Here is a 14,337-nt window from a genome sequence, read left to right on the forward strand (position 1 = left end):
ATTTATGCCTGGCTAGGCCAGTTCTTTCATAATGTATATGGCGGCCTGTTTCTCCAGTCGGCTCTGCCAACGTGGTATTAGCAAGCTTTTTGGAATTTTGCCAATCTGACAGATGAAAATGATTGTCCCAGCATAGTTTTAACTTGTGGTACTTTCCATGGGTGAGACTGAGTTTCCTTTCATACGTCTAAGGTCATTTGTTTGTCCTTGTCTGAGAACTATCTGTTCATATCTTTTGCCTGTTTTTATTTCTGTTGAGGTTTTAGGGGTTTTTTTATTGCTTTGTAGGAGCTCTTTATGTAATGGAGTAGTTAACCATTTGTCTGGAGGGAAAAAAACTATAATTCATATCTCAGTTGTAAATTTTTAAAACTCTGCTTATGATGTATTTTATTGTAAAAAAATGTTTACTTTTGTGTATTTAAATATTTCAGTCTTTTGCTTTAAGGCTCTTGAATTTACTATTACACTTTAAATGGCCTGTTTCACTAAAAGTATTTTGCAATTTATTCAAATACTTTTATGTTTGACTTACCTTGCATAGAGTGTGTGGATTAAATATTTTCACCCAAGATGACTACCCCACTGTTATATATTCATCGAGTAATCCATCTTCACTAATTTAAAGTTGCCCAATTATTGCATACCAAATTCCAGTAAATATTTGGGAGATGTATGTGTATTTCCCGACTTTCTATTCTATTCCATTGATATGTCTTACACTGAGTTCCTGTTCATTATTCTTTTTTCAAAATTTCTCTGCTCTTCTTTCTTAATTTTTCTTTTGCTTTATGAACTTTTGAATCAGCTTATTTAGTTAAAAAACCCATGTTGGTATTTCAGTGAGTTTTTAATCACTTCAGACACAGCTGTGGTATAATCTTGTGCAGGCTGTCCTATGTTTCTGTGGTTGAGGGAGTGTTAATCTTGTGTTTGTGTCTGCTGACTGTGTCTCACAGTGGCCTTTCTTCCCATTGGCCTTGCAGATTTTCGCCGTGAGCTTGTCTTCAGTGGGAGCGCCTTCTCCCTTCCGAGAGTGCCCGGTGCGCCTCAGGGGGAGAAGTGTTACTATAAAGCAATTTTGCCAGACCACGAGAACTTTAGATTGTGTGAATTTCGGTTCCAGCCGTGCTTGAGGTGGAGATTTGGCAGCTCCCTTTCCCAGGGGAGGTTCGTTCTGGCCTCGTTCCCAGCTTCTGCTCGGGCGGAGTCAGGGTCCTTGTCGGCAGAGCTTCCAGGCGCTGTGTGTCGCCGAGCCAGGCTTCCCCGGCATCCGGACACCAGCGCCCACCTCCCTGGTGCTCAGGGCCAAGCCCCACGCCCCACCTGGGCCTTGGAACCCCAGCCCAGGGGCTTGTTTCTGGCTGAGGAGTGTCTCTTACTTCTGGGCTCAGCTACACAGTTTAAAATTCGGGGTTGTATTTTATCTTGTATGTTACAGGAGGAGGAGATTCCATCTCAGCACCAACTACCATTTGATGGAGCCACATCTCTGGGAGCCGCCCTTCTCTCCTGCATCTTGTATTTTGGTTTTCATGACCATTTGTGTTTCGACTCTTAGCCTAAGTGTTGAGGCCGGGGGAGCAGTGAGCGGGGGCTCCTCGCTTAGAATCCCCTGGGGACCTCTTTCAAAATACGCTTTGTTGACATCATTGTGCCCTTTTTCAGCCAGGGCACAGCAGGACGGCGGTGAGTTGGGGGGTGATGGGTATTTTGGAAAAAGTTCCCCAGATACTTCTCTTCTGCTGCCCCTGCCTCTCCCCAGCCCACCTCCCAGCCCTGCTGAGAGCTGCTCCGGTCAATCCGGGGGAGGGCGGGCTGTGTGACGGAGCCGTCCTGGGTCTTTGGCGTGTGGTGGTCTCACATACCTGCGGCAGATACTGGGGACCACAGCACGTTCAGCTGCCCCTGTGTCACCTGGGCCAAGCGTCCTACAGCTAAGTAAATAATAGAGTGTTAAAATTGACAACTCTCTGTTATTTTAATGTATCCAAAGCTTCTGAAATACCACCCGTCTCTTTTTATAGATTGAGACATTTAGCACCGAGAGCTGTATGGATTTCAGCTTGTACAGCTTGAGACACATCATGGATTATAGCAGTTATTTCACTGTGAATTTTTCTTGCTGCAGGTTGCAAGCGGATCATCTGGTACATGCCCATGTTTAAAAATAGGACAGTTAGCTGCTAAGAACAGAGTCTCAGAGACGCGCCTCTGCCGTCCACCGAGGCTGCAGTCGAAAGATGCCAAAGCCAGGGGACCCCAAGGACATAGATCCGGCAGCTGTGTTTCCCCATTTCACAGAACAGAACAGTGAGGGCCCCGATATTTGGTGGTTTTCATGTGGTTGCAGAGAAAACTGGCCCTGGGTCCAGAACCTCTGTCCTGAAACTCCAGAACATTCTTCTGGGTGAACCGCGCCTACTCAGAAAGCCTCTTGGTACCAAATAGCCAGCTCGGCGGGACAGCTACCATTGCTTTGTATGCTATAGGGCAAAAGACCTGACCGTTATAATTTTTATCCTTGGTGAAATGATAGGTCTTCTCCAGGCACGTATGATCAACCAGGTCCTGACCTTTTGGAGGACAACACAGAGAAAACACAATTAAAATTATAACCGGAGACATTGATGAAAGAATTAAAAATAACAATATCGTAACAGCTGATGATTACACAGCACTGACCTCGCCCAGGCACTGTGCTAAGTGCTTAACCCCATTAACTTGGTTGTCTTACAACAAGACGGACTGGTAGGGACTGTAATAACCCCATTTTACAGATGAGGAAACTAGGGGACAAAGAAATTCAGTAACTTGGCCCAGATCACACAGCTCACATGTGGGAGCTAGGGCTGGCACCCCAGACGTCTGGCCCCAGGGTCCGTGCTAGCCCACTGTATTCTGTGGCCCCTCATAAATCAACCCTACGTTGATTATAAAAAGTTAGACTCTGCTCTGTGACCACAGAATCAGTAGTGTCTGTGTAAGCACACAGACCGTCCAGTGAATGGCATTCCTAGAAAGAATGCTCCAGAAGTCATTTTAAACCAGCTTTCCTTTAATGCTGAGTAGCTAGTTAGCAGATGTCAGAACACAGTTGTTTCTGGATAATGCATTACATCTGACAACCTGAAATTGATGGTGTTTTTTTAAAAACTTAAAAACACATTGCTTCTCAGCCTTTTTGCTAAGATCAAGTGTAAAACTTAAAAACAAAATACACAGCTCTTCTAATTATAAAAGTAATACACGTCTACTGGGGAGGCTGAGGCAGGAGGATGGCTTGAGCGCGGGAGTTCAAGGCTGTAGTGCACTATGATCACACCTGTGAACAGCCACTGCACTCCAGCCGGGGCAACATGGCAAGATCCGTCTCAAAAAAAAAAAAGTATTTTGAAGAAAGTTTAAATTTGTTGTGGGTTTTTTTGTAATTTTATTTTATACACACACCCCACCTAGCACATGTGGAAAGATGTGTATGAACTGAGGTCTTCAACCTGAAGAACAACTAAAACCAGTCCCCATGTAGCTGGCATGACTGAGCTTGGCTTGGTTTTTCTTCTTTAACCTCAATGTGATTACATCACACGTGTTGTTCTTTGACGTGCTTTTTTGACTACTGAATTCTTTTGATTTTTATACAGCGCTGTTGAGATGCAGTTGGTATAAAACAATAGACGGCTTTCACTCTATGTAATTATTTTGAGGTCCATCGATGTTGTTTCATGTTTGAATAGTTCATTCATTTTTATTCCTGAGCAATGCTCAGTTACGTAGATATACTCCAGTTTCTTTAGCCCCATTCACCTGCTGATGAGCTTTTGGTTTGTTGCCAGGATTTTTTGTTTGTTTGTTTTGCAATTATAAATAAAGCTGCTATGAATATTAGCATGCAAGTCCTTGGACATATATTTTCAACTCTCCTGGATAAATGCCTAGGAGTAGAATGGCTAGATCATATAACAGATATGTTTCATTTCCTAAAAACCTGCCAAACTTATTTTTAAAGCTGGCTATATTATTACATTCCCACCAACAGTGTGTGAAAGTTCCAGTTGTTCCGCATCCTCACCAACATTTGTTATGGTCAGTCTTTTAACTTTAATAGGCATTTAATGACATCTCATTGCAGTTTTAATTTGCTTTCCCTAATGACTGATGATCTTGAATATCTTCTCATGTGCTTTTTTCCCATGCAAACACCTTCTTTAGTGAAATGTCTTTTCAAATGTTCTTGTCCATATTTGTATTAGGTTGTTTGTTTTCTTATTATTGCATTTTCAGAATTCTTTATATATTCAGAATAGATACAAGCCCTTATCAAAAATTGGACTTGCTAGTATTTTCTCCCAGACTTTTCAGTCTCTTAATATTGTCTTTCAAAGAGGGGAAGTTCTTACTTAATGTTGATGAAATCAAATTTATCAATTTTTTTCTTTTACAAATTGTGCTTCTTGGTGTTATAGCTAAGAAATCTTTTGCCTAACCCAGGAACACAAAGACTTCCTCCTGTGTTTCCTTCTAGAAGTTTTATAGTTTTAGAAATGTGTTATTTAGTTTCCAAACATTTAGGGATTTTCCAGATAGCTTTCTGTTATTGACTTCTAATTTAATCTCACTGTGGTCAGAAAATATAGTTTCTATGAATGGAATCCTTTTAAGTTTATTGAAACTTGGTTTATGTCCTGGAATATAGTCTACCCTGGTAAATAGTCCATGTGCTATTGGAAACAATGTGTATTCCACAGTCCTGGGTAGAGTGTTCTGTAATTTTCAATTAGGGCACCTGAGGTGACAGTGTTGGTCAGGTATTCTGTCATTACTAATGTTCTATCTACTGTTCTATTATTGAGAAAGAGATGTTGAAATCTCTAACCATATTTACGGGTTTGTATATTTCTCTTTGCAGTTTCATCATTCTTGTTTCTTGTATTTTCAAACTCTGTTGTTAGGCACAAAAATGTTTAGAATTATATGTCCTATCTATGAATTGAGCATTTTATGAAATTACCGTCTTTATCCCTGGTAATTCTCTTAATCACTATCGACTCTGATAGTAACACAGCCACTCAGGGTTCCTTTTGAGTAGCGTGAACACGATACATCTTTTTCCATCCTTGTACTTTTATCATATTTGACTTTAAAAGTGGGCTTCTTTTAGGCAGCATAGAGTCAGGTCTTGCTTTGTATCTAATTTGACAATCTCTGCTTTTTATTGGTGTGTTTAGACCAGAGATCAACAAACAGTAGGCTGCAGGCCGGTCGGGCATGTGGCTCATTTCTGTATGGCCTGTGAGCTAACAATGGTTTTTACATTTTTAAAAGGGTGAAAAATAATTCTTTTAAAACCTGGCCCAAAAATCCTAACATATTTACTACCTGGCCTGTACAGAAACGGTTCGCCAGCCCCTGGCTGAGCCTGTGTTTGCTATGAAGACTGCTGGGTGGTGTTCAGGTCCACCGTCTTGCCGTTTGTTTTCCCTTTGTCTCGTCTGTTCTTTTTTCCCCGTTTCCTCTTTTTCCGTCTTCTTTTGGATTGAGTGTTTTTATTCTTTTTAATATTTCTGGCTAGTTTATTAGCTAAAACTCTTCATTGTGTACTCAAAGGAGAGGAGAGAGTGGAAAGCAAAAAATATTGAAAGAAACAAGAACCAAAAATTTTCCAAATTGTACGGAAACTGTAAACCCACAGTTCCAACAGGATCAGAGAATCCCAAGCAGAAGAAACATAAAGTAAGAGTATACCAGTGAACGCTGAAAGGCAGTGAAAAAGAGAAAATCTTAAAAGCAGAGAGAGAGAGAGAGAGAGAGAGAGAGAAGGAATATTATGTACAAAGGAACAAATGTAATGATTTTTACTTTAGAGTTTATACTATACATTTTTAGCTTATCAAGCCTACCAGGTCATGTAGTCTACGAGCCTTACAACAGTGGACTTCCAGTTCTGCCCCGCTTTGTGCTATTATTGTTATACGTTTAACTTTGGCATATGTTACACACCTCCCAATACATTGTTATTATTTGTGCTTTAATTCATCAATTATCTTTTTTAATATTTAAAGTTAAAAATAAAGACTTTATAACTGGCTAGATAGTTACCGTTTCTGGTGTTTATCATTCCTCTGTGCAGATTCAGGTTTCCCTCTGCTACCCCTTCTCTCTGCTTGAAGGATTTTTGTTAGGGCAGATCTGTTCATGATGAATCCTTTCAGCTTGACATGTGGTCTGAGAACATCCTTAGTTCATCTTCATTTTTGAAAGATATTTTTGCTGGGTATATAATTGTAGGTTGCCAGGGTTCCCCACCCACCTGTACTTTAAAGATGTTGCTCTGCTATCTTCTAGCTTACATTGTTTCTGACAGGAAATCTTCTGTAATCCGTATTTTTGTTCCTTTGTGCACACTGTTTCTTCTTTCTCTATGTCTCTCTGCTTTTAAGATGTTCTCTCTGCTGTTTTGAGCAGTTCAGTGCTATACTCTATTTTATGTTTCTTGTGCTGGGGTTCTTTGAATCTCTTGGGCCTGTGGGTTTACAGTTTCCATAAAATTTGGAAAAATTTTGGTTATTGTTTCTTTAAATATTTTTTGTCTCTCACCCCCTCCTCTCCTTTGAGTACTCTGATTATGTGATTTAGCGGCCTGAGGTTATCTGCAGTTTACTGATGTTCTCTCTTTTCTTTTGTTTTTTCCTCTGTGATTCATTTTGAATAGTTTCTATTGTTATGGTTTTAAATTTGCTAGTCTCTTTTTCCAAAGTGTATAATCTGCTATTAAAACCATCCAGTGTATTTTTCATCTCACATATTGTAGTTTTTATCTCTAAATGTTTGATTTAGGTCTTTTAATATCTTCTCTGTCTCTATTTAACATGTTCAATATTCCTTTAGCTTCCTGAATAGAAAACAGTTATAATAACTGTCTTAATATCCTGCCTGCTAATTCTATCATCTGTGCCATTTCTTGCTAAGTTCCAATTTTGATTTTTCTCCTTATTATGAATTGTGTTTTCCTGCTTCTCTGCATAATTGGTGTTATTGACCGAATGTTTATGTTCCTCCAAAATTCTTATGTTGAAACCTAACCCCAGATGTAAAGGTATTTGGAGATAGGGCCTTTGGGAGGTGGTTAGGTCACGAGGGCAGAGCCCTCCCTTGTGAATGGCATTAGTGCCCTTATTAAAGAGATTCCAGAGAGCTCCCTTGCCCCTTCCACCCTGTGAGGACACAGCAAGAAGACGGCTGCCTGTGAACCAGAAAATGAGCCCTTACCAGACACCGAATCTGCAGGTGCTTTGACCCTGGGCTTCCCAGCCTTTAGACTATGAGAAATAAATGTCCTGTTTTTTATAAGCCACCCAGTTTACGGAATTCTGTTATAACAGCCCGAATGAACTGAGACACTTGTTAATTTTTTATTGGATGCCTTTTTACCTTTTTGGGTACTGAATATTTTTGTATTCTTAAAAATATTCTTGAGATTTGTTCTGGGTTACAATTAAGTTACTTAGAAGGAGTTTGGTATTATACTTTCTTGTCTTGCTTTTAAGCTTCATTAGATAAAAGCAGAATAGCGTTTTGTCTATGGTTAATTTTTCCTGGTACAGAGGAAAGACCCTTCTTAGTATTCTAACTGATGCCCTGTAAGTTGTTTTATTGGTGTTTTCTTCCTTTACTCTGGCAAACAGAGTAAACAGGGAACAGTTGGCAACAGGCACTATTCTCAGCCCTGTGTGAGCTCCAAGCTCTGTTCCTGGTAATCCTTCCAAGTGGTTCTTTCCTCGGCCTTCATCATTCCCTGATGAGAACTCAGCTGATGGGGCAGAGGAGGCCTCTGGAGATACCTGAAATTTCTCTCTGTGTGCCTGTCTCTTCTCGGTTACTCTCTCCTGCTGGCTCTTGCAGGCGTGGCCTCCTTGGACGTCCACCTGTCTCCCTGCCTGCGGTCCCTGTCCCTGTGTCGCGACCTGGATACTTTCTCAGGGCAGTGAGCTGGGACGATCTTGGGCTGTCTGCATTTGTTTCCCATCTCTCAGGCCGTACTCTCTCCTTACCTGATTTCCCGTATGTTCAGAACATTTTTTGCACATATTTTGTCCAACATTTTAGTTGTTTCAGGCAGGAGGATAAGTCTGGTCCCTCTTACTCCAGCTAGGCAGAAAGCAGAAGTGGTTTCAAGTGATTTTTAATTTCTTCATGCTTTACTGTATTTTGAGGTATTGTCATCTTTACAGTAGGTATGTTTTCCTTTCGATTATATTGGTTAAAGCTTCTCCATTTACTAAGTAATTTTAAAAAAACAGATAAATGTGCTAGTATGGAAAGACATTTGCAACATGAGAAAGTTTTTACCATATCAAAGATTCTTACAGATTAAGGAGAAAAAGATAGGTCACATAATAAGACTATAAATGGCCAATAAGGTTTTTTTAAACAGTGACCCCACGAGTACTCAAAGAATTGTAAAAGCTATGAACTTGGGTTGAGGGCCACTGTTCTCCTATGTTCCAGTGCTGGTGAGGATGTGGGATGTGGGCACACCCGTGCCACTTGGGTGGTCATTATACTTGCTCAGTCCTTCTCATGGTCATGGTATCAATATGTATCAGGACACTTTAAAGTGAGCGTACCTTGATCCATAATTTTACTTTTAGGAACTCTTGCTAAAGAAGTTAAGAATATAAGCAAAGATTTAGGTGCAAGCTATTTCTTGGATTAATGTTTATAATGGTGGAAACCATATAAATGGCCACAAATAGGAGTTTGGTGAACAAATTCAGTACCTCTGTAATAAGGTTTTTGTGTAGTCGTACAAATAGCAAGGCTGAAAATTAGATAACATGAAAAGGTCTTTATCATATTAATGGGGCCTACTTTTTTTCTTTTTCCAAGTAAAGCTCATGATGCCATAGTCCTGAATGGGGCAGGTAAGCCTTTGCAGGTAAAGGAAATACACTGGTAATCCCCAAACCAGCTTTAAGAAAGCATCTCAACTTTCTTCCTGGTTAGAGTTTATTCAAGAATTTCTAACCAAAGTGACTGCATGAAAATGTAGTTTACAGAACAGTATGTACTGCGTAGTCCCACCTTTGTTTTAAAGAATGATGCACAGAAAAAGAGATTACACTCTAGAATATGAATATGGATTATTTCTGACTGTTGAATTTATGAGTGTCTTTATTTACCTGTATCCTCACATTTTCTACCATAAATATGCATTGCCTTTTCAGCAAGAAAAGTGGGGTTATTTTTAGTTATTTAAAATGTTTGTTAAATACTTGCCTTTTCATGCTATAGGCCAGAGATGTAAAGGGCCAGATGATGAACACTCGAAGTACCGCGAGCCAGAGGGTCTCCGTTGTGCAGCTCGTGGTTACAGCACAAAAGCAGCCATAGACACTTTGCAAACAAGCGAACGTGGCTGTGTTCCTGTACAACTTGATTTTCAGAAAAGGTGGCAGGTGGATTTGGCCCACCGGGTGTTATTTGCTGACCACAGCCACAGGCACTTCGGGGTCTAGATTAACTGCCGGCCGCATCCCTCAGGCCTTCAGTGTTGGCAGGCTCTTGTTCGCTGCTTTTCTTTTTCAGCGCACTCAGAAAAACCATATTATAATGGAATCCACGTTGGCAAGAAACTGTACTCTCTTTGCAAAGTAATCAAGTCTATTTTCCCCGCATTTTAAAACCATCCTTTCAAAGCCATTATTCCATTGTTATTTTGACTTTTTCTTTTTTCACGCGAAAAGGATCTTATTTGGCAGTGCTGAAGATCTTGAGGCTTTAGTTAAAGAAAAATTAAATGTTTGGTAGCGTTATTGTCTGGTGCTGAAATATTCATCTCTGCAATTAAATATCGGAGAAATGGGTAGTGAGGCCTATTTCTTTTTCTTTTTCCAAGTAAAGCTTAAGATTCCATACTCCTAAAAGGGGCAGATGAGCCCCAAACCTGCTTTGAGAAATCACCTCAACTTTCTTCCCAGTTTGAGAGTCTCTAGCAAAAGTCCCCAGATGAATTTTTTCTGTTTCTGTCACCCGTGATGTCACAAATTAAATGTTGTGTTCATTGACTGCTCCTGGTTGTCACAAACACAGGACGAGAGTGGGTTGGGGGGTGTCTCCTGGGCCATCTGAGCCAGGGTCTTTTTTTTTTTTTTTGAGACAGAGTGTCACTTTGTTGCCCAGGCTAGAGTGAGTGCCGTGGCGTCAGTCTAGCTCACAGCAACCTCAAACTCCTGGGCTCAAGCGATCCTCCTGCCTCAGCCTCCCGAGTAGCTGGGACTACAGGCATGCGCCACCATGACTGGCTAATTTTTTCTATATATACTTTTAGTTGTCCAGATAATTTATTTCTAATTTTAGTAGAGACGGGGTCTCGCTCAGGCTGGTCTCGAACTCCTGACCTCGAGCGATCCACCCGCCTCGGCCTCCCAGAGGGCTCGGATTACAGGCGTGAGCCACTGTGCCCGGCCTGACCCAGGGTCTTGAACCTGTTAGGACTGTGGGTGGCATGTGAGGACCTGTGTCGCAGAATCCATCTTACAGTGTGGACTCGGGTTGGCGCCACCAGGGAAAACGCCCCGTGACTCAGGCAGGTCCCACGGAGCTTCCTGCGGTAGCTTCTCCTCCCCTCTCCCCTTCCTTCCTCACCTCCCTGAGGAAGCACAACCCGCAGAGCTGTGACTCCCAGGCGCTGGCCTTGCTGTCACCGTGCAGCGCTGCAGCCCTTCAGGAAGCACACATGGCCCCGCGTGTACCCTTCTGCTCATGCTTATTCCCTCCAGCGCGTGGGGGCCGGGACCCCCGAAGGCTGCGGCTGAGCCCCTTGGCACACACTCGGCTGTCGGTGCCCTTGGACCCCGAGTGCCACTTTGCCTGCGGTTTAATAAACCCGGGGTTATTTCTGTGTCGTGTGTGGGAGGTGGACTGCTCATTTCACAGCTGTGGATTTTTCCCCTTCTGTCTCCTCAGAAATTGCAGGTGCTCCGGTGTCTGAAATTTCTGGGCCTTTCTCGACAGATGACATAGCCAGCAACTGTGTCCCCGCCCAGTCTCTGAACGAGCCCGTTCTGTGGATCGTCTCCTACGCCCTCATGAGCGTGTGCGGCATCATCCTGCTCATGCTCATCCTCCTGCTGCTGCTTCCCTGCCGGTGTCCCCGGCGCCCCCGCGACCCTGAGGCCGTCAACGATGAGTCCTCTCTCGTCAGACACCGCTGGAAATGACGGGCACGGTCTGACCTCCGGCGACCTCGAGCTCAGCTGTTGAGAGCATGACGTGTCAGGGGCAGCGGGCAGGCGCGGGGTAGAAGGCAAAGCTGCTTCCTTGTGCGTCGCTCTGAAATCTCTGTTCTGCTCCCAGATGCCTTCCAGGTTCACTGTATTCCAATCCATGCACTCAAAGCTTCCGATTCTTCTTCCCTACTTCCAAGAAAAATGGTAATAAACACCTCATTCTTAACCGAAACAGAGTGAATTGGGATTTAGGCTTGCCGGTACTGGTGATAACTGTTCAGGTGTGCCACGAAAAAAAACAAAACAGCGAACAAAAACCCAACAAGCCTCAGCTTGTTCTTTCTCTTTGGCCTCTGGAAAAAGAATGTGTATAGTTGATAACCCTCCTAGCTTGCGGGAAGCTTCTTGTATTAATTGCATTTAAGGGTATTCAAGAAGGCTCGCGATACGATGGCAGGAGAAGCAGCCCAGGGCTGATGCCGTGACCAGCCTGCCCCTTCTGAGTCGGAAGCGGAGCAGCTGCCCCTTTTGTGGGTCCCTCTGTGGCCTGAACGGGCGCCGGAGTCTGCTAGGAGGGCACTGCCCAGTGGCCCTCACCAGCCTCTGCTGCAGGCCTCCTGTGCATGAAGGTGGAGTGGAAGGAAACCTGCTCTCTTGTACCCAACACTTCTGTGGTCGTCTTGGTGTGAACATGAAAAAGCTACCTCTTTTGAGACTTGGCCCAGGGTCCTGTGCCCGGGTGGGGGTGTGGGCAGGCTGCTTGCAGCTGTCCCCCTCGCCCCCAAGAGTCCTCATCCCAACAGGTGGACGTAACAGGTGCTGAAGTCCTGTCACCAACACAGCGAAGTCCTGTCACCAGGCTGGTCATGGTCACATATGCTTACTCTTACTTAAAACTAATAAATAGTGTTTTAATGAGAAAAACACATTCTATTTCACTAGCTTAGTTGTTTTTTTCCCAGATCTTCTCTGGGAAAAGAAGATCTGGGAAAAAAGGTTGGTTATTAGCCTACTAGGGGATAGCTACGTGCCTGTACTTCTGACCAGCTGCCGGGGAAGATGAAGACGGGCAGAGGACGAGGAGAGAACCTCTACTCTTTTCCGTGCTTTGAAGCCGTGTGTTTCCCTTCGCAGGACCGCAGGCTGAGGCAAAACCCACGTGGGTCAGCTCGGGCTGCACAGCAGTGGCCCTGGGTGCTGCTGCCCTCGGGCGCGGTCCGCGTCTGGTGCCAGGTGTGCAGGGGGACCCTGTCTGGGGAAATCCCCACTTCCTAGCGCTTATTTGAGGCCTTTGCCAAAGAAAAGTGGAAGCCTTTAACTCCATGTAGCCAGCCTTTAACTCTCATGTCATTGGGCGAAGGCTTCAAAGCCGATACCATATCCCTTCTCTCTTGTTTGTGTGCCAAGTTCAGTGTTCGCTTTGCTCTGCTATTGGGGTGGTTTGGAGATATAACCGGATGTGCTAAACGTCCCCTCCTGCGGGAGTGTCGTTTGTATTCACAGCAGGCTCCGCGTGGATGTTTCAGGGATCTGTTCTGCTCACGGGGTCCCGGGTCACCTCCATGTGAGAAATACGTGGCCGTGCCAAAGAGACACGGAGGCCACTTGGGCTTGTTGTGATGTCCTCAAAGACACTCCAGCAGCCAGAAGAATCTTCTATGTGATTGTAGCGAGAGAAGATTTGAGTTGCACCCGGGAAGGAACATGAGGGACTGGAATGGAGGGCAGAGTTTCTGGGATCAGATGCTCAGTGTCTGTCATGTCTGATCTCAGCTCGTTGAGAGCTAATCATTTCAAAATGCATTTCAAACTTAGAAATCTCTAGAAGTCCAATTCACTTCTTGTCCTGTTTTGTCAGCCGTTCCTGTCTTGTGGGCCACTTTGCATAGAAGTGAAGCCAGCGTCCTTAGACTGTGCCTTCTTTCCCTTGCTCTGAAAAATGCAAACCTCTGAAATAAAAAGAGGGAGCTGCAGGTGTGACCTGGTCCGTTTTGCCGCTGATGCCTCCTTGCAGGTTTAATGTCATTGTGTTCGGTCTCTGCGGTAGGGAAGCCCCGTCCTGCAGCAGGTCCGCGGCCCCGCTCTCAGGATGCACAAGATCGCAAGCACGTCTCTGGGTGGGGCAGTTGAAGGAAGTTTGCCCTGAGTCTGTATCGCATATCACATTCCTCTGCCTCTTCACTTCAGACGTCATTGGATGTGACATTTTAATGAAAATACTTAAATTACAAAAGCATAACTTAGCAACAGGAATGAAATAGACAATCGAATACAGGACATTTTCCTGGCATGCCTTGCCACTGAGAATTGGAATTTGAGTCCAAACCCTGTTAGGGACACCCACGTTCTTCAGTTATGTAAATTGATGCTTAGCTTGGCAAACCTTCAAGGAGGTTTGCTTTGAACAGGAAAGGAGGTGGCAGCCGTATGAGGGTGTCATTTTTTTACCTTGTAATACACTGTGGAAAATGCCGGAAGATGGTCCCTGCCTGAAAGGTGCAACTGAGTATTAGGTTGTTGTCAGAAACCTTGTCAACTCTCTGATGAGAAATGGATACTTCTCCGTGAGCAATGCTGTTTTAAATAGGACGAGGCTTTATATTCTTGATAACTTCTTCGCAGGTCTGAAATGAAATCCTGCCTTCAGTCACTGAAACTGTTTATGAAAAATAGCAAGAAATGAGGTGAAGATTGATTCTTTCTTTTCCCAGGAAATTAAAAGAACCGCAAGTGATTGGCGTCAGATCTCCTAGCATAAACTGTACACTGTTTCCTCTTTCTTCTAAACTAAAACCAAGTACCTGGCATTAAAGAAAAACAGATGCCCTGTGTGTGACCACGAGGAATGTTTTTCCTGAACACGTTTTGCTTCTGAACGTTTGGAAGGACTTTGCCTGATTCATCGTGAAACACAGAGGTTTTGGTGGGAGATATATTTGGGGTCAGTGACTGTTCAGAATTATGGAAGTGGTTCCCACCAAGACGGCACTTACGACCCCACAGAGCTTTGGGTGATGGCTTTTGAAACTTGGCTGTGGTTTGGGAATTGCATTGTTTCATTTAAGAGGTGAGGAGGGATTATTTAATTATTTAATAGGCTTGGCAC

At 43.6% G+C, this 14,337-nt stretch overlaps 1 protein-coding gene across 1 annotated transcript in view; it reads left to right on the forward strand.

The window, feature by feature from the left end:
• The window catches only part of BACE2 (beta-secretase 2), a 79,530-nt gene extending 68,071 nt beyond the window's left edge, over positions 1-11,459 (forward strand). The window contains exon 9 of the mRNA XM_045540697.1: positions 10,969-11,459. Coding sequence (XP_045396653.1) covers positions 10,969-11,222 — 254 coding nt within the window. The 3' untranslated portion in view covers positions 11,223-11,459. The remainder of the gene's footprint in view (positions 1-10,968) is intronic.
• The last annotated feature ends 2,878 nt before the right edge of the window (positions 11,460-14,337 follow it).

Source organism: Lemur catta, chromosome 1, assembly GCF_020740605.2.
Source record: "Lemur catta isolate mLemCat1 chromosome 1, mLemCat1.pri, whole genome shotgun sequence".
In the NCBI taxonomy this organism is placed as follows: domain Eukaryota; kingdom Metazoa; phylum Chordata; class Mammalia; order Primates; family Lemuridae; genus Lemur; species Lemur catta.